At 39.2% G+C, this 18556-nt stretch overlaps 1 protein-coding gene across 9 annotated transcripts in view; it reads right to left on the reverse strand.

Annotated features, from left to right (window-relative positions):
• Positions 1-18556, reverse strand: part of znf536 (zinc finger protein 536) — a 228412-nt gene that overhangs the window by 18830 nt on the left and 191026 nt on the right. The window contains exon 8 of one of the 9 annotated variants that reach the window (XM_084349079.1): positions 1424-4027. The exons of the other annotated variants lie outside the window; for them this stretch is intronic. Within the exon in view, the coding sequence (XP_084205205.1) occupies positions 3873-4027 (155 nt within the window). The 3' untranslated portion in view covers positions 1424-3872. Of the gene's footprint in view, positions 1-1423; positions 4028-18556 lie in introns of those variants that run through there. 9 annotated transcript variants of the gene reach the window in all.

Here is an 18556-nt window from a genome sequence, read left to right on the forward strand (position 1 = left end):
TTCATTTTAATTATTTTTGAGTACATTTCACAGTGACTTCTGTTTAGCAGCCATTACAGAATTGACTGGTAGTGTTTCTACCCTCTCTGTCTGTGTGTGTGTGTGTGTGTGTGTGTGTGTGTGTGTGTGTGTGTGTGTGTGTGTGTGTATGTGTTATCATGGTAAAATCTGTTCTGAGACACCTGTTGAGTGTTTTTCCTTGGTGTCTGTCTGTCTGTCTGCCTGTCTGTCGCTGGAAAGATTTTGTTTTTAGCAAGATACCATCACAAGGATGCAAGATTCATCACTTAACTTCATTGGTGTGTAGTTGGAATAAAAATGAAGGCAGTATGACGAGTGTGATCTGACCCATGAGTGCTAATTTAATAATGTAGTCATAACGACTTAGTACTAATGTAATCATGACGTAATGACGCCTAAGTACTCATGGGTCAGAAAGTAAACTTGTTGATGGGCATCACTGCTGGCGAGATCCCATCACTAGTCATTTTCTGCACTTACTTTTGATACTTTTAGTGGCCCATCTGTAGTTGATCATATAGTCATACTTTTACTTGATTTGGAATGCAGGACTTGTAATATTTTTTCATTGTTATACTGTTACTTTTATTTCAGATCTGAGTACTACTTCCACCTGTATATTTGAATATAAATGCTTGACCCTGTGTGCAACAACCTTTTGTAGATCTGCTAACAACGGTTTGGCCATTGGCTTATGTATCAGATTGTGTGATCTGATATACTGATGCATGTAGTCGTGCTATCTGCAGCTGGTTTTCAGTCTCGAATGTTGCAGCTGTTTTAACTTGGTTTTACCTATATATATATATATATATATATATATATATATACACAGTATACATATATGAAAGAGTGGTAAATAAGAGCAAGTCAAAAGTATGTGGCATGGACCAGGTGGGACAATGATGCGTAAAGTCAATGTCAGAAAGAACGTAACCATAAATTGCATGGGGGCCTGAGACAAGATGAAACAAGAGACAAAGACGTATAACGCACACTGCACACGTCTCTAATCTGCAGGTGATTTTCTGTCATTTAATGAAACCTTATCTTCCCTTTACATGTCGCCATGAGACACTCTGAGCATACTCACGTGTCTGCTATCATCTCCATATTTTCCCTGCAGCTACTTTAAGAGCACCTTTGGGAGACAAAGTGTTGCAGACAGTAATTTAGTTGTGCGTATTCGACATCATGATCACAGCCCGTGAAGCTTTGCCATCAAATTGACAGAGATAATAACTTGTCTTGAAGTGATGGACTGCTCTCCAAATAGTTTACCCACATCTGATCACACAGTGACACGCCGACATGCCAGCTTGCCTTCCTGATTCTCAGTCTGTCAGAAATGAAGAAATTAAAAACATGAAACAGACCGTTGCACTGTGACAATCCATTTTTTAGTTTGAATACATTTTATTTTTACTATAAGTACAGTTCAGTAGTTACAAAACGAAGCATCTGCCATGAGGGTACAGCGAAACATAAAGAGTGTTCAGCTCACAAGACAGGTTTTGTACATAATATGTGGAGTGGAATGCTCATTATAGCTGGTTCAGAGAAGGAGAGAGTCCAAGCGAGACTCTCGCCATTAATCTCTCATCTTTACACCCCTGGAAAACAGAGATAGGGTCAGAGGTCAAAGCCATTGGTCAGTGCCTCCTGCAGGATTCGTCTGATTGGTTTACTCAGACCCCATTTCCAGAATTCCTCCCTTCAAACACCCTGTTATATTTCACTACAACCATTACTTCTCACTTTTCATATGTCTCACTCTTATTTTAGATTTGACTCCCCTCTTTTCCTGGCATATTGAAATTGAAAGAATGGTTAATTGTAATCTACAAGAATCAAATTAAAATGGAACAAAAAAGTACAGGCTGTACTGCAGCAAAATCTCCTCAAGTTGGAATTTGAGCACTGGAAATCATCGCTGAAGCAGTAACAGGCCGATGCTGCAGGTCAAAAGGGTATTAGCATACAAAAAGAAATCTGGGTAACAATTTGTCAAAGCCACATACAGTATAGAGGTTGATCAAACTAAAATAAAGAAGTATTATATTTGAACTGTACATACCGCATTAGAATTTTTTCTCTGGGTTCACAAAAAATGACGTAGAAACATTTCACAATGCCAAGGGACACACAGACACACACCTTCAGTTTAGTTAGTTAGCTAGTTTTGTACTGTATAAGTTGGATTTATAATACTATCACAGTGCAAAATACTTCTGAGAACCAAAACAAATGAAAGAAATAAGAAAGGATAAAGTCCCTCTATGCATAATGGATTCTGTATATATGGGGGCAAATATGTTTTCAGCACAGGAGACGATTGTCATCTTTTTCCTCTTTTTTTTGATCAGTAAATGGAGAAGGCATTAATGTACAGTACATATAAAAATTAAAAATAAAATCAACCCTACGTCCTACGGTCTAGCACAGCTACATAGCTTTGTAGAAGCAATAACAGATGACTGGTATCTAAGGCTATACACAATATGTCTTTTTTCCAGTTTTTTGTTCGTTTTTTTTTCTCATCTTAAAGTAAATACATCAAACCATTTTCAGTAGTCAGTAACACTGTGCAACAATGATCAGTGGCAGTATTTTAGAAACATCTGCAACACTAGAGTCCTTGAGGTTGACATGAGAGATGAAGAGAAAGGGGTGGAGGGCGATAAAGAAAGAAACTGTTCCCCCTTTTTTTGCTTTTGAGATCTTTTCTTTTTAAATTTTCTCTGTCAAACTCTAGAAGAATGCCTACCTTTTGAGAACGTGGCCGTGTAAACTACTGTCACTTCTTTGCTTGTCCTCGTCACAAATGCTTTAAAACTTTTTTTTTTTCTTTTTTTTTAACTACTGTATATCTCTCTATGTACATTAAGCGTCTACGGGCGCTGTGTTGAATGATACAGTACAAGAAAAGAAGACAAAGGGAGTCATATAGCAGGGTGAGGGCCTGTAGTGGCCTGGTTATGGGGGATATAGTATTATAAGTACATTTAGGGCAGTTTGAATATATTCTGTCTTTGTCACATCATCATTAGCACCACCATCATCAAAAGTCTATGGGTTTGTTTCTTCCACCAGCGATACCATATTATTCCTGGAGACAAATGTGTGTTGTAGATTGTCACATGGTGCCTTGTCCTTTATTAACCATAATCAGTGTGATGCATGGTCATGGGACATAAATAGTAACTATATGACAGCTGATAGGAGAGCCAGACGTGGCTGTTATGACAGGTAGTGTGCTTGGTCTCTGTCAACAGTCCGGTAAAGTTGAGTTTCTATTCTACAGAAGAATACATTCCAGCTACAATATATTGGTGGTCCGTAGAGAAATAACTGACGTCTTCATTGAACAGGAGGAGCAAAGTCTTTGAAAGCATTTGATTAAGTACTAGACTTCAACCCTAATTAAAAAAAGACACACCTTTCTAGCTCAAGGAATGTATCAGAGATTGCGGTGCCAGTTACAGGAAGTGCTAATCAGACAGGTAGTTTCATCAAAAGAAAACAGAAAACAAACCAAAACATTGTATAAGAGAGAAGACAGCGAAGACAAGGGGCATTCAGACCACAGGAGACAAAACAGCAAAGTTGCCATCACTTGCAAAAGTCATTAGGTCCATCTCGCAAATCCGTCCCCACAGGAAAAACTGTCCCAAACTTTCCTTCATATAGTTCTTGCCTTCTCTTGACTCTGACGGTAGTATGTGTTTTTTTCATCTTAAATAAAGTCTTTGTAATAGTGTATTCCTTCATTTATCCTTCATCCTCCTCCTCATCGCCTTCATCATCATCATCATCATCCTCATCATCCTGCCTTGCTCCGGTGTGGGCCGTTAGTCTTTGTTTACAGCGTGGGCGTCCAGCCCCTCGGGGTCGCCTAGGTTATGGTTGTTAGGGTGGTTAAGGTCGTTGTTAAGATGGTTGGGGTCGTGGGTCAGCGCGGGGTCATGGGTCATGGGCTGGTCCTCCTCTCCTACCCAGAGATGCACTACGGCCAATGAGAGAACAAGAGGCAGATTAGCACCACGGACCCAACACACAGACCCTCCCTGCAGTACACACACATACACACTTTTACATCAATGCATTATACGGTCAGGGGCCAAATTGATGGATTCAGTCAACTCTTCACAATTTTCCCTGGCCTATTGTGTCAAACCTAAAAATGTATCATTTCACCCAAATCACAGATTTTTTTCTCACTTACCTGTAGTTAGAGCTAGTTTTAAATATATTTTTTGTTTAATTTGTCCAGGTTCTGAGTGGAAGTCTCCAACCAATATAAAGGAAGTGAATGATGATGAATCTGATTTTGGTGGTCTCATCATTAAAAAAAAGCATTTAAGGATCTACTGTGTAGGATTTAGTGGCATCTAGTGGTGTGGTTGCAGATTGCAACCAACTGAACTTGCTTCACCTTACCCTCCCCTACGTTGGTCACTAAAAATGTGAAAAAAAAAAAACAGGCCCTCTTGAGTTTATGTTTGCTTTGTCTGCCTTGAGCTAATGTAGAAACATGGTAGTTCAACATGTTGCACTCTGCGCAAGGGGACACGCTCCCTCTGTAGAAATAAACGGCTCGATCTAAGGTAACAAAAACGTCTTGAAGTCTTAGTTTCAGGTGATTACCCAATAATGAAAACATAATTCTGAATATTGTATTCCATTTCTGCCTAAATCCTACACAGGGGATCTTTAAAAATTCAGCTGTATTTGCCATGTTGTATAATCCATAGATCTCACTGTCAACAATTTTTCTGGGGATTATTTCATTTGTATAAAGTAGTCCCAGTGAAAACTATCCACAAATAAGTCTATGGACGATCATTGTATGTAATAAAGAGAGTAATATGAAGAAATTGCTTGCAAAACTGAAATCAGTTAAATTACCAGGCATTTCTGTAAAGAACTGGGTAATTACAGAGAAAAAATAATGCAGAATAAAGAGGTCTGGTTGGTACATACATGGGAACTAAGCTTCCACTATACTTTGTTTGTTAGTATTTAGCATTTGTATCCCTTACACAGTCTGTCAGCAGATAATATAAGTTGTGAGGTCTCACATTTTAACCATAACTATAGTTAACTGATAATTACTTTTACACTTCAAGTGGAGTGTGAACTATTTTATAGAAACATGCAGGTAATCTCCATTTGATAGAGAACAACATAGTAACCTTCACACTGGATATCGAGTGTACACTACCTTGACATGGAAATGACGAATACATTAGGTATATAATACAGAAAGTACTGGCTGCTATGTTTATTCTGTGCAACAAGAACGCTGGCACATTGAGCCTTAAAAATGAGACCAAACAACTCAACATATTATTGGCATTAGGATACAAACGCTAAAGTCTATCACTTCACCAAAGTATTGTGGCAACTTAATTTCAATGTAACTCCATACCAATTCTACAGTAATCTTTTTCTATTAATTACATAGTACTAGCAGTAATATCTGGTAAGTTTATACTTCTAGTTGTCATTGTATTATTTTAACTTTCTTCTACTTTGGTTATTCCCAAGCCATTTCTTCACAATACTAAAGAAATGTAAATTAAAGTCAGTCCTCAGATCCTATGATAAATTCTTTCCACTGTATTCAGATTCTACCATACAGTATATGAGCTGTGCCTAATATTAAAAAAACAAACAAAACAAAAAAAAAACAAGACAACTGGGACTAGCAACAGAAAAACCTGTTTATGTACTGACAATATGCAGTTTGTATCTATACCTGCAGGACACATTAACAGGAACATCATAAAATGAAGTACATTCAAATATCATAACTCCCCAGATTATCAATGTCCATACAGTATAACAGAGTTCAGGCCCTTGAAGTTAAAAGTTAACCTCATTATTGCAGCACTACTGTTTTGGGTTTTGTATTGCACTCTAGGGTCTTCTTGTTATTGTGTCCAGCCATGTCCTCCAACAATCACAGTAAATAACTATTAGGAAGGAAAGAAGATGATCTTTATATATGCAAGGTCAGCAGAGCTTTCAGTAGATTGCTACATCTACCGTACAAATCTACATTCATTTATTCCTAATTTCATTTTTTGCATTTTCCATACACAGGAGCTTACGCAGTGAGATTGTGAAATAATCATTTCTAAAATGATCTGAGACGCCACTGTAACACATTACGGTTTTGACAACTGGAGTAGTTTCATACTTGTTACAAGCAACTTGGTTGGCTCAATAAGTGTGACAGGGAGTGTGACAGTGGGTGAGAAGTGAAGTGAGTAATTCTAATAAAAAAAGTTTTAAGACTCGGTGAGACAGTAACAAATGCATAACTGTAATTAGGTCCCACAGCAGCGGCCGCTAAATAATACAACTTGTCCCCAGCCCCCCTCCTTTTTCTACACTTTCATTCCCTCAGCAACTTCTTAGAAAATTATTTTGCAATAAAACACAGCTGAACACATTTGCATGTCATGTTCTTTTAAAGTGGTGTTATGAATCTGACAAAACCAAATTAAAACACGGGTTTATTTGAGCTGTGCTTTCGCGAGGACGGAAATGGATATCAAAATGAAAGGAAGTGGCGCCGTAACGGAAGGAAAATAAAGAGCTAATAACATGATAAAACATCTCTTAGATTCAACACTGAGTAATAATTCTCTTGCGGTTGTGCATGCTGCGAACAAACCCCACATCGCTGCGACCGACGCTTACTTTACTGTATGTCTCATACGGCCTTCTGCTGTTAATGCTCTGTGTTACTCACTGCAGATGCTTCCAGTAACACTAAGGATAACTACAAATAGCTTGTTTTAAATTCTAGTGATTCTGGGAGAAGCTTTCATTGAAAAACCGAGACACAGAAGATTAAATCAGATTTTGAATGTGCACTTATAATATCATATATCATACATAACATCATTAATGTGACTAGTTGTGAGTGTACAGCTATGTACATTGAAGGGCTGGTCTCGTTTATAGTAAACTAATATGTGTTATCTCATCATATGTGCGGTGCATCTCAGATAACAATCCCTCACTGGTGAAGGATATGATTTCATAACCAACTTCCACCACAAGATGGCAAGCTAACACAGTAAATAAGACAATGAAGCCTATGTATAAATAGCTGAGCATACCTCTGCATACATTAAGACCAGTCATTTCCATATTGGTGGAGATTCACTTTCAACATTTTTGTATTAAAAGTCAAAATTAAATGAGAAGTTAATTTACTTAACTGAAAAAAGCAAAAGAAGCCACCATGACACATCTGTCATTTGTCATGTCCCTAAGATTTACTATGACAATTTTATTTTATGTATAAAATCAACCATAACTAAAATAAAACAAAAATAAAGTTTCCCTGTTCTGAAGCTTCAAAAAGTCTCTTGTCTGTCCCCGAGGGCACTTCCTGCCTTTGACTTCCCTGTAAAGAAACTTCCTGTAACGAGCTCCAGATTAGGCTCCATATTTGATTTTCACTGTTCATTAACTAAGCCACCTGGAATGTTATTATTTAAGCACGGTGCTCCTTCTCCCCAAACAACTGCCGCTGCGAAGGGGGGGAAATTTCCTGGCCAACTTTATAGATTTAGCATAACTTCCCCTCGCAGTTTTTAATTTCCCATTCGGGCAGGCGGCAGATGCACCTCACAGACACAGAGAACCTGCCTGGCATTCATTTATCACATGAAGGCTGCATGCACGGCTTATTTATTTGTTTCCTTCAAAGAGTCTGCCCTTCATAGGGGTTGATGCGGTGTGCATACATGATGGCAAAATGATACTGATAAAAAATGTATCCTAATCTACAGGTGTCTAACTATGATTCTCTCATTTAACAGCGGTAAAGTAAATTTACACTAAATACTTATATCTCTACAATGCTTTAAAGCACAATATAAAAGAGCGAGTATGCCCTCTAGTGGTGTGTTGCGAGACGGCAGATGGAGACAGTGGTGGTTATTGGAGAGGAGAGGGCCCGGGAAAGGAAAACATATGGTGTGAGGACACACAGCTCCAGGATCCATCCACTGTTAATACATGTGTCATGCTTAACAGAATGGATAAATGGGAAGGAGGATGGAACAATGGCATAACACTGCACTCTGAGCATGTGTCGGAGACCGCCTTGGGATACAGTGGACTGTGTGTGTGCGCGTGTGTGTGTGTGTGTGTGTGTGTGTGTGTGTGTGTGAGGAAGTGTGAGTGTGCGGTCTCAGAGGCATCACCTCACATTAATAGCAGTCTGTGAAAACATCACACAACAGGCACTTACCAAGTCGAAGCTGGCATTTTGCAGTGGCACATTTGTGCAGCATTTCTTCATATTAAACATACTAATGACGAAGAAATGCTGATGCCACTGTCTTAGCAGTTTCCTACTCTATCATTTCTATTTTTGATGACCATTTGGGTTTGGCTCATAAATATTTCGGAGGTCAATAGTTATTTTAACATAGAATGAACTGAGATTTCTGTCTCCACTCCATTTGTTTGAATGGAATCGTGTTGTGGTGCTCACAGCATTGTTAAAACAGCGTTCCTGTTACTCTGAATATTTCTCAGAACACACTGTCAACGGTTATTATCATTTCTGTAGTAAAGTAGCTCATTAGTACTTCTGTGAAAACTCTTCAAAGCGAGTCCTGTGGATTATCCAGAGTAATAAAAAAACATATTGTTTTGTGGGTAGACACACGGGTGTTCAATTCTTTTATTTTTCAATGCTGTGCGCCCAACAACTGAAATTCTACTCACCTCCACTGTATTGAGGTGAAGGCAGTATCTCTAAATCTGATTAAATGAAACCAAAACTATCTGGATTAATATATACGACTACAACACTGGGCTGGACTATAGGAGGGCAGAAAAAAAAGCCTTTTATTGAGTTTTTTTGTGTTTTCTTTGTGTTTTTTTTCTTTTCTCTATAAAATAAGTCAAATAAGACAAGAGAAATAGATAACTCTTGAGTGGCAATTGTCACAACTGGTAGGCAAATGCAACTGGTGACAAGGGTCACAAGCAGGTACTGCTTCACTTTAAACAGAAAGATTAGTAACTCTGTAGCCTTGAATTGATTTGAAAAGATGTTTTTATCACGCTCGATGTTTGGTCATGCTTGTGCATCCACATCTGATGGGTTGCATGCTTTTAGCTTAACAGCTACAGTGAAGATTTTGGCTCTAAAAGGGTGTAAATAACGTGTTTTCAAATCAATTTGGGATCTCTTAGCTTCTAGATAATTTTTATGAGCCATTTATTTATTTTTTTTATTTAAATTTTTAAACGAGTCCCCGTCTATTTCAGTTATTATTAGGATGTTGTAATGTTGTTTGCCCCATTGGCTTAAGGATGAGTAGATAATGACTGAATTTTCATTTTTGGGTGAACTGTTCCTTTAAGGCAGGATGAGGAAGGTTGCACTGTCCTGAACTCAAATTCTCTCCTCAATTGAATTGGGATGCAGCTCATTGTCCAGACGCACATGTATTAATGTAAGTTGTCTTACAATATATCAGTCTCATCTAAAAGAACTATAAAAACAAAACACAGGCATTAACGTAGTGTGTGTGCAGTGCGTCATCTGTCATCGCGTCTATCCATATGGACTTTAGAGGGTGTAAAGTCGAGCTCTGTGAGCCCTGTGTGTGCCACTGAAGGTGGCTGTGGCTCTTTGTTCCCCCACTCAGGCATCCGAGCCCTGCACTAGCAGAAAGTGTTGTTCTTGGCACAGCCCCGTCTCATTGTACAGCCCAGTATTTATAAATATGTAAATATGAGCGGCACCAGGCATAACACGGCCTGCTTGTATACACCGAGGAGGAGCGACGAGGAAGTGAACGCACCCCCCCCCCCCTCCAAAATTGTATTTTTAGATGGTTTTAATGAATACAGGATGTTTATAGTTACCATTCCCTGTGATTCACACAAAAGACTAGAAAAATCCACATCCACCCTGCCACCCCTCCACTGCACCCTTCCCACACTCCTCCCCCTCCCTCCCACAATCCCTCAAAGCACTACTAAAGAAGAAGAAGGGTTGAGGGAAAAAAAAAAAAAGCAAATTTGTGGTGAAACGCAGCAGGATTGTTGTGCTCTCAGTCTGCTTTCGACTCAGATCCCTATTAGACAAACATAGTACGGTGTTAAGGTGCAACAAAGAGTGACAAAAACTCCTGTGTGCAGGTGGAGAGTGGGGCGGGTAGTGGTGGTGGGGGGGTGTGTGGGGGGGTGGCATGTGCGAGAGAGAGAGAGAAGAGACAAGATGAGCGGCAAAAAGGTTCCTCACGAAGCGACTTCAAGGCGGAATGCAATTTGTGTGTTATTTCTGTTTTTTTAAGTTGCAAAAATAATACAAAAGCTGAATCAATATGTGCAAGAGGCGGGTAAAAAAGGATAGCTGCTCTCTGTTGTCTGTGATAATGTGTTTTTTTGTGTGTGATGACTCCATGTCAACTTGTTTTCTTTTTATAAACTCAGTTTTGTTTTGCTGCAAACTCTCAGGTCTAATATGAGGTGATGCGTATGACAGGATGGAAGGATTCAGCGGAGAAAAAAAAAGGAAAGCCAGTGAAATGTAAAAAAGAATGCAGATTGCAGTTGGGGAAACACAATGAAGTGAATGTTAGTGGCCTCTTTCTATCTTTCGCTCTCTGACTCCAAAACTATTTCTGAGGCTAAAAGATTGCCGGCTTGATAATACCTCCGCTGAGCAATTTAAGCCCAAACACTCTGATGCTACAATCTGTCTTCTCTGCCTGATAGCGCTTTTCTCCCCTCTCCTCTCCAAATTACTTTCTTTCATATCTAATTATATTTGCTAATGATCTTATAAGAGAATAATGGAATGTGCTTGATCTATTACCTTTTTTTCAATACATAAATACAATGCGGGGGGAAATGACTATTGGAGACAGGAGGAAATGCTTTTTTTTTTATGTTTTTGATGAGAGGGAAAATGAAGCTGGGAGCTGCAGGGTCATTAATGGGCGATGAACACAGAGGTCATCTCTCACATTCTCTTTGACATTTCTCTCATCTGACGTGCTGAAACAATCACAACCTCATCCACTGTCTCCATTCTGCCCCTCTGCTTCACTGTTCTCGGTAATCTTGCAGATATCCACCTCAAGTGTCTTTGATCTTTTAATGGAAACATCGAACTTTGTTCGGTGCAGATTCAGCGTCGCTCGTTTGTGTTCTGGTTTCGTATTTAGCCTCAAACTTTCAAAGTTTTATCTTCACAGGAAGCTAGGTTGCACATATATATCACGGGAAATTGATTTTAAAGAAATGTCAACAAAACGTCTCATGAAAGGAAGCTCTTTTCTTAATTTGTGTGTGGTGCCTGTTTTTAAAGGGGCGCTGCACTTCTTTTTACACATAAAGATCTGTTTACAGTCATCACACCATAAAAAGCCTTTTTGGAGCCTTACCCAGATGGGGGCATAATATTAGGCTCTCCAAGTACCAGCATTATGACTGACGTTGCGTCATATCTCCTCACTGTTTTTGCACCTTTGCTGCTAACGTTAGCAGATGCTGTGAACGCTTCAGGGGGGCTACTTAAGTAGCCGGTAGCACTCGTGCTCGGTTCACTGTTGTCAACTTCAATTTCAACAGGGCTGCTTGAAATAATCTCCTCCTGCTACTTCTCTTCCTGATAGATCCTGTTTGAAGCCACGCTTGTAGTGTTTTTGAACCTTTCATTTCACTTCCCTTTACTATCTTGCCATCACAGTTTGAGTTTAGCTCGTATTAGTCATGGATGACGTATGCACATGCTGTGTAGCAAGCTGAAACAAAAATATTAAAGGAAAGACTAAACTTATTTTAAACCTTTCAGTTTAGGTTTTTGATTGTGTAGCATTCTGATAGCATTATATGTTTTTAAATTAAAAAATATTTGGGATTTGTCTGTACCACCGGTGGTACAGGCACCAGTGTTTGGGTATAGTGGGTTTGTAAAAAATGTAAAAAAAAAAAAAAAAAAAAGGGAAAATTGCTCCTCATATTCTCCCAGTCCAAAGTGACGTCTTTACAGTATATCGCTTCGTCTTTCCAACCACCAGTCCAAAATGCAAAGACTCTTCACTTATGGTGATAAATGACAAGAAAGAGCAGAAAAAACAGAAATGTGACAAATGACTTAAAAGATTTACATGTGACTTTCTTTTGATCGACTAACCATTGCAGCTTCCCTGTCGATTGAGTTCTCAAAATATCTGCCAGTGTCCCTTTTTCTGAGTTCAGTGTCTGTACAAGTTTTCACCAAATCACACAAGAAGTCATTGTAGTTCTAATCATCTGTCCCTGTGCAGATGATGGCTTTCTGGTCTTCAACTTATAACTGCAAAATCCACTGGCCTTTTAACTGAATAGCTCTTCTCTCTGTCTCTGTTGCCAAACTCCTGTCCCTCCCTCGCTCTGTTCCTCTTAAGCCTCTCCATCCTCCATTCTTCCCTCCTTTCTCTCCCCCCGTTATTTTTTTTTCTCTCCACAGGCCCTAGGACAAGCCAAGCCATGACAGGCACTCTAAACCCCCTGCATTAATGGAAGGAAATGGCATTCGATCCCTGTTTGATCTCCTAATCATTTCTGCTGAAATGATAATTAGTGCCCTTCCAATCCTCCCACAGAGGAGGAGAAAGGGGTGGGTTGAGGGGGAGTGGGTAAATACATAAATAGAAAAAAAAAATCTGCTTTTTAGACCCCAAATGACATCTTTGTCACCAAGCCGGGCATGTTCATAACCAACAAGTGCTTTCCTCCATTGCAAATTTCCCATCCTTTACGCACAGAGAGGGGATATACACACTTACACACACTCAGACACACAGAGACACAGTGCCTGGCGACTGCTGTCTGTGATTCTTTTCAGCTGACATAATCCTGATTGATTCGTTCAGCAGATAAAAACTGGGTCCACTTCTGCCCTTTTACTGGGGGGGCTGGAACATAATACAGCCTTTTATTCAGCAACAATGTAGCATAATGGTGTTGGAATGTGCAGGGGAAAAAAGGCCACATCTTAAATGCTTGTGACACACTGTGCTTTGAAACAGCCTGTCGTCTAATGTAAAAGAGAGAGAGGGAAAGGGCAAAAAAAGAGAGAAAGAAATCATGAAACTGCCAGATTACCCATGAGCCCTGGTCCTATCACGGTCAAACGAAGGCTGTTATACACCAGAACTTGTTTTCTTTCTTTCAGCTTTTGTCTCTTCAAAGTGTGTGGTTATGTGTATCTACAACTTTGTGTGTGTTTCTGTCATTCATTCCGTAACTCAACGTTGTCCTCATGTGCAAGGAAATCAAGCATTTGAGCTTTTCCTAACCATATGACCATCCATCCTGTGCTCAAAAGGAAGCTTTTCTTCAGGGGGCAGGAGAAGGTGAGGTCATTTCATCTCCACAGATTGTCGTCACCAATCGCTTTTTCTTTTCATTTTTGAGGGGACGGTGGCTTTGTGCTTACATGAACTAACATCCTCCCCTCATTCTGTGAGATACAGACACAGGCTAAAGGCCATGCCAGTGGGTGTTTGCATTAGCGTACTGTAACAAATTGGGTTTGTCTCTTTCCTGCCTGAGCATTATGTGCGGCTACAGCTACCTTTTAAATCTCACTTTACAGAGGTCCTTTAATAGGATTATTGTTATTAAATATGTTTCAACTTACAGTACCTCTGTGTGCTTTTTAGCCGTGCTTGCAAACCACATAAGCTCACATTTGTACGCGTCATAGGTTACTTACCTACTGTTAAGTTTACAAAACATGTCATATCACGTTCACATTACAAGTTTATGACCTGACTTTCATATCAGGAGGATATGCTGCTGGTGCTGCTGTCACAGGCAGGATGGCTGCTGAGCCACTGAACGCAGTTCCAGACTGTGTTTCAACATTTGTAAGTTTGAAACCACAGGATCATTTTAAGGAGACCTCGGGACAATTTCCAGCTGTGGTTGTGGGAACCAAACAGCTATTTTAAGACAAAACTCAATGTTTTCCTAACCCTAACTATCTGGTTTTTGTGCCTGAATCTAACCAGAGCATAAGCAGAGCAAGATAAAAAATGAAGATTTAACCTAAACAACCATAAAGTTGCTACACAAAGAAACATACTTTGCAAACATATATTCTTGCCATTGGGTTGTTTCTACAACAAATAACAAGCAGAAGAGGAAGATGATGATGATTTATTAATGTAATGGAAGGAGTCTAGGAGATTTAATTATGCATTGTCCTGTCATGACCTTCAGAGTTTAAATCAAATTTCCATCATGAGGTCCTTGGCACTGTACAATCCTAATACACACACACAAACTGTTTTTTTATTGGGCCTTGCAAACTTCTCGGCCGATTCTTGTTTTTTTGAAGTGCGGCACCAATGAACTACCAAACACAAGAGAGCAGATGGCCTTCCTGCGAGTCAATTGTATTAATTGTAGGTGCTAATCTGCAAGCCACGGCCCTCCCAGAAGCGTACAGTGTTAACCACACCAGCGCTGTGCTGGTGACATATCTGGTTACTAATTCGGTGTGGCATTAGGCCAGATGGGAGATGGGAAGGAAGGAGTCTGTTAATCTGCCATTGAAATGTCTCCCCATCACCAACCATACATTTGACCGGGAAAGAAGTAGAAAAGGACAGAGAAAAGGAGTGTGATGACACAGTATGGAGGATATATGTTCAGTGGATCACAGAGGGAGGAGGAAATGAACTAGACACAGCAGCAAATAGGGCAATATTATATAGGGCAATATGCATATATAGGGCAACACTAAGTGTGTTGCCTTGCTTAAGTCTATAAAACTCACTCATAAAGATAGACACAGACAGAAAATATGAGTAGAGTGATAAATCTCAACTTCAAATAATGAAGCCAAAATGTCAGGGCTTGTACTAAATATAGATGCTGGTGAGTCAGTGTCCTCCACCTCTGGAGGCTCCTCCTTAAATCTCAGTAATCAGTAGCTCCACTACAAATTAGTCATTTTAAATATTTGTATTAGTTAAAAAAGAAAAGTGAAGAAAAAATACAGAGCTGAGGACAGAATCCTAGAGAAATAAAAAACACATACAGTGAGGAAAAGAAGTCACAGCTCTGCAGATGATTAACAAGACTGACAGACAAGAAAGTAACAGCTACCCAGCTATACAGTAGGTATCTTTCATAATCACAGAGAACCTGTCGCTGGTTGAACTTCATCATTCATTATCTTTTATTTGTTATTATTTTAAAGCTCACTTGATAAAGAAATAAATAATCTGAAATGTATTCAAGAACACACAGTGTTGCACTGTAGATATGACAAGTTCAGAGGTGGATAGTGATTCTAGTTCAGTGTGTGTGGACACTGACACGTATACTTCCAGCCACTAGGGGCTAACATGACAAACTGTGAGGGAATGGATGAATGAATGAATGAATGTAGTAAACAAGACTGGATGACAAAACAGGCAACTGCCCTGGGGCTCTAAACTCCCATGGGCCCAAAGAGTCCCAAGTTGACTTTATATCAACCAGTTGTACATAAATTGATTGACTGCAAATTTGTTAAGGACTCTGCACTTCTAATGTACAATAATCAAATAAAGGTCCTGCATTATCAACTAATCGTGTGGCCCTGTATGAAGAGGGGCCTTATTCTACTTTGTTTAATTATATTATGTCACACTATCTGACACAGAACATGTGGGGCCAGGTGTTATTCATTACATTTTTGGTCTTCTGGTGCACTATAACTGAACAAAGTTTAGGACATGGGGGATGCAGGGATGGTAGTTTGTTATGGCCCGACGACAATTTTTTGCCCTAGATCCCAACAACATGTTAATGAGTGGTTCTCAAACTTCAAAATCTTTTTTTTTTTTATCATCAATCAAACAACACCAAATTAACGTGCATATAAAAAATGCTGCTTAAACTGCCAACAACTGCCCCCGACTTGAAAACAAAAACACAAATCTTTCCCACGATACTGTTATTGAAGAATGGCTTTGTCTCATGGATTGGAATCCTGCAAACCTGAATCTTCACAGTTATTTGGTTGTTATTCTTTCACGAATCAGACTCACTACATAATTATATAATATATAATTGTGGTATATACTTAGAGCGATATCGTTATGTATAATGGTTGATACACATTTTGCTTGAATTCAAATGAATTAAGTTAAATGTAAATGGATAACATTTTTTTTAAAAAGTACCTCTATACTTTACAGTCCATTTACAATAAAGCTTAATGAGAGAAATGTTCCCTGCAGTTGATGACCTACAATATATCTATTTATAACATTCATCACCTTATAATATCTTATTAGCAATCAGTCTATGCTCCATGATTTGGTTGAGTTTCAAGTCAAATTTCTCTTCTCTCATTTCTCTTTTTTCTTCTTTTTTTTGGCAGATACATGCAACTGACACCTAACAGCAGTTTAGCATTGCTAATAACCCATATATTTGTGTTTCTCATTTTATTGTCACCATACACACACTCCACATCATCACTTCAGCTTCTCCGTGATGTAAAGAAAGAAAAAAGGCAGAGAAAGTGAGAAATAAAATATGTGGAGCACCTGGCTTCTTTTTAACATGGTTTCACAGGCTTTCACTGGTCTCTGATGATTCAACAGTTGCTGTTACAAACATCTGCTGCCTGCTCTTAGCAGATCTCAATTAAGACTCACACAGCCGGGCATGCCATACCTTATTTATGCTTAAGCTTTTTTTTTTTTTCTTTTGCTTTTTGCTTTTCCCCCCTTCATTTTTTCCCCCCGCAATGAGGGAAAGAGGCCAAAAAGGTCTGACAAGCCCCACTCAAAGAGGACATTACAAGGTGAAAAGACAGAGATGTTGAAAAGAGGTGCTGGCAAGAGATTTTAAAAAAGAGGCAACCTTGCCAACACTGGCAGCACTTTTAAGAAAATAAGAGCAAGCAGAAAAAAATACAAGAAGCAACAACAACAAACTTCAACAAGCAGCAGCCTAAAGCCCTCCCTCATTTGTCTCTTTGCATTTTTTTTTTTTTTTTGAAAAGGCACCCAAAAGAAAGAGACAAAGAAGAAGAAGGAGTGAGTGTTGATATGATTATGTAAATGTAAACAGGATTTCCTGCCGACTGGAAGCCGTTTTTCTCTCTGACCCGTTCTCCTTGCAAATCTTCCATTTAAGACAAATTCCCCCGGGGAGGCTGCTCCGCCGTTACTTAACGGGATAATTATGATATACTAAACCTTTCCAAGATCAGCCCCCCACCCCCCCTCCACACCCCTCCTCTTCCATCTCGTCTTTGCCTTCTCCCCGAATCACTCACTCTCTATCCATTTCTCTTTTTCTGTGTCGCTCATTCTGTCGTTTCCTCTCAGGCCTCTCCTCTGCCTTCCGGGTCGCCTGTCCTGGACAGTAACACTGATCTGTATCTCACGTGTCTGAACAGCCATTATCTCAGATTCAGCTGATGTGGGTTTGGGCAACATTGACACCACTTTTTTTGGTCCGAGGCTCTCGAAATTACAGATGTTTTTCTGAAACCAAATTAAGTTCATCATCAGTCACTACAATTTATTTGATACTAAAAATCCTTTTATACTCAAAAACTCTTAAAGTGGAATTGTATGCCGTTGACGCAATAGGAAGACAAAAACTAAGTTTGTATTATTACTTTCAAGTGATAAAATAATTTACAAAGAAAATGTTCAGGACAATAAACTGTCAGGCTGTTTCTAGCTGGTTCTCTGTATAGTCTATGTTCAAGAATTTTGCTCAGTCATGTCAAAACCAGTTGGTTTGTGAGTTACAAGCTTATTAACTGTACTTTGTTTTTGTTGTTTTACCAGAAACAATGCTATATTAACTGGAGAAAATCTATGTTTTTCTTGCCTCCCACTGCACCCCTCATTTCACTGAACTTTATTTAACCACATGAGGCCTCACTGAGATTAAACATTTCTTTTACAGGATTTCATGGAGAATTCTTGGAAACAAGAATCTATAAGGCTATAATCACTCATTGTTAGCTATTTTGTATTCTATAGTTTTAAAAAATAAAATACTTTAAGAAACAGTTAAAACCCTTTGTAAGCAGCAGCTTGTGAGGGGCCGGTGGGTCATGATGCCATTTCAAACAAACGCTAAGCAGCCAAATGTTGATCAAACCCATATAACTTTATTTGAAATCCCAGTAGAGATTACAAACTGTTGCAAAGTGCCAAAAATGTGAGGGTGAATGCATAAAATGATGCATCACATATCTAACATATTTCCATTGAAGAGCCTGGATGATTTTAAATGTTTTACGGGAGTTGTGGTCCTCTCTGAGTGTAAAGTCTGTATGGATTTTAAAGTTATTGTTTGAGGCCTTTTCCATTCAGCTGTGGAAGTCTTCTTTTCTAGCAAATCCTCCGTCTCACTTGGACCTTAACACCATGACCTCACAACGGAAGAATCTCGCAGCAATCACATTATATTCCACATATCCCTCTGCTATCCCACTGTGTGGTGTGTGTGCATGTGTGTGTGGAGC

Source organism: Pagrus pagrus, assembly GCF_965226575.1.
Source record: "Pagrus pagrus genome assembly, chromosome: 1".
Taxonomy (NCBI): Eukaryota; Metazoa; Chordata; class Actinopteri; order Spariformes; family Sparidae; genus Pagrus; species Pagrus pagrus.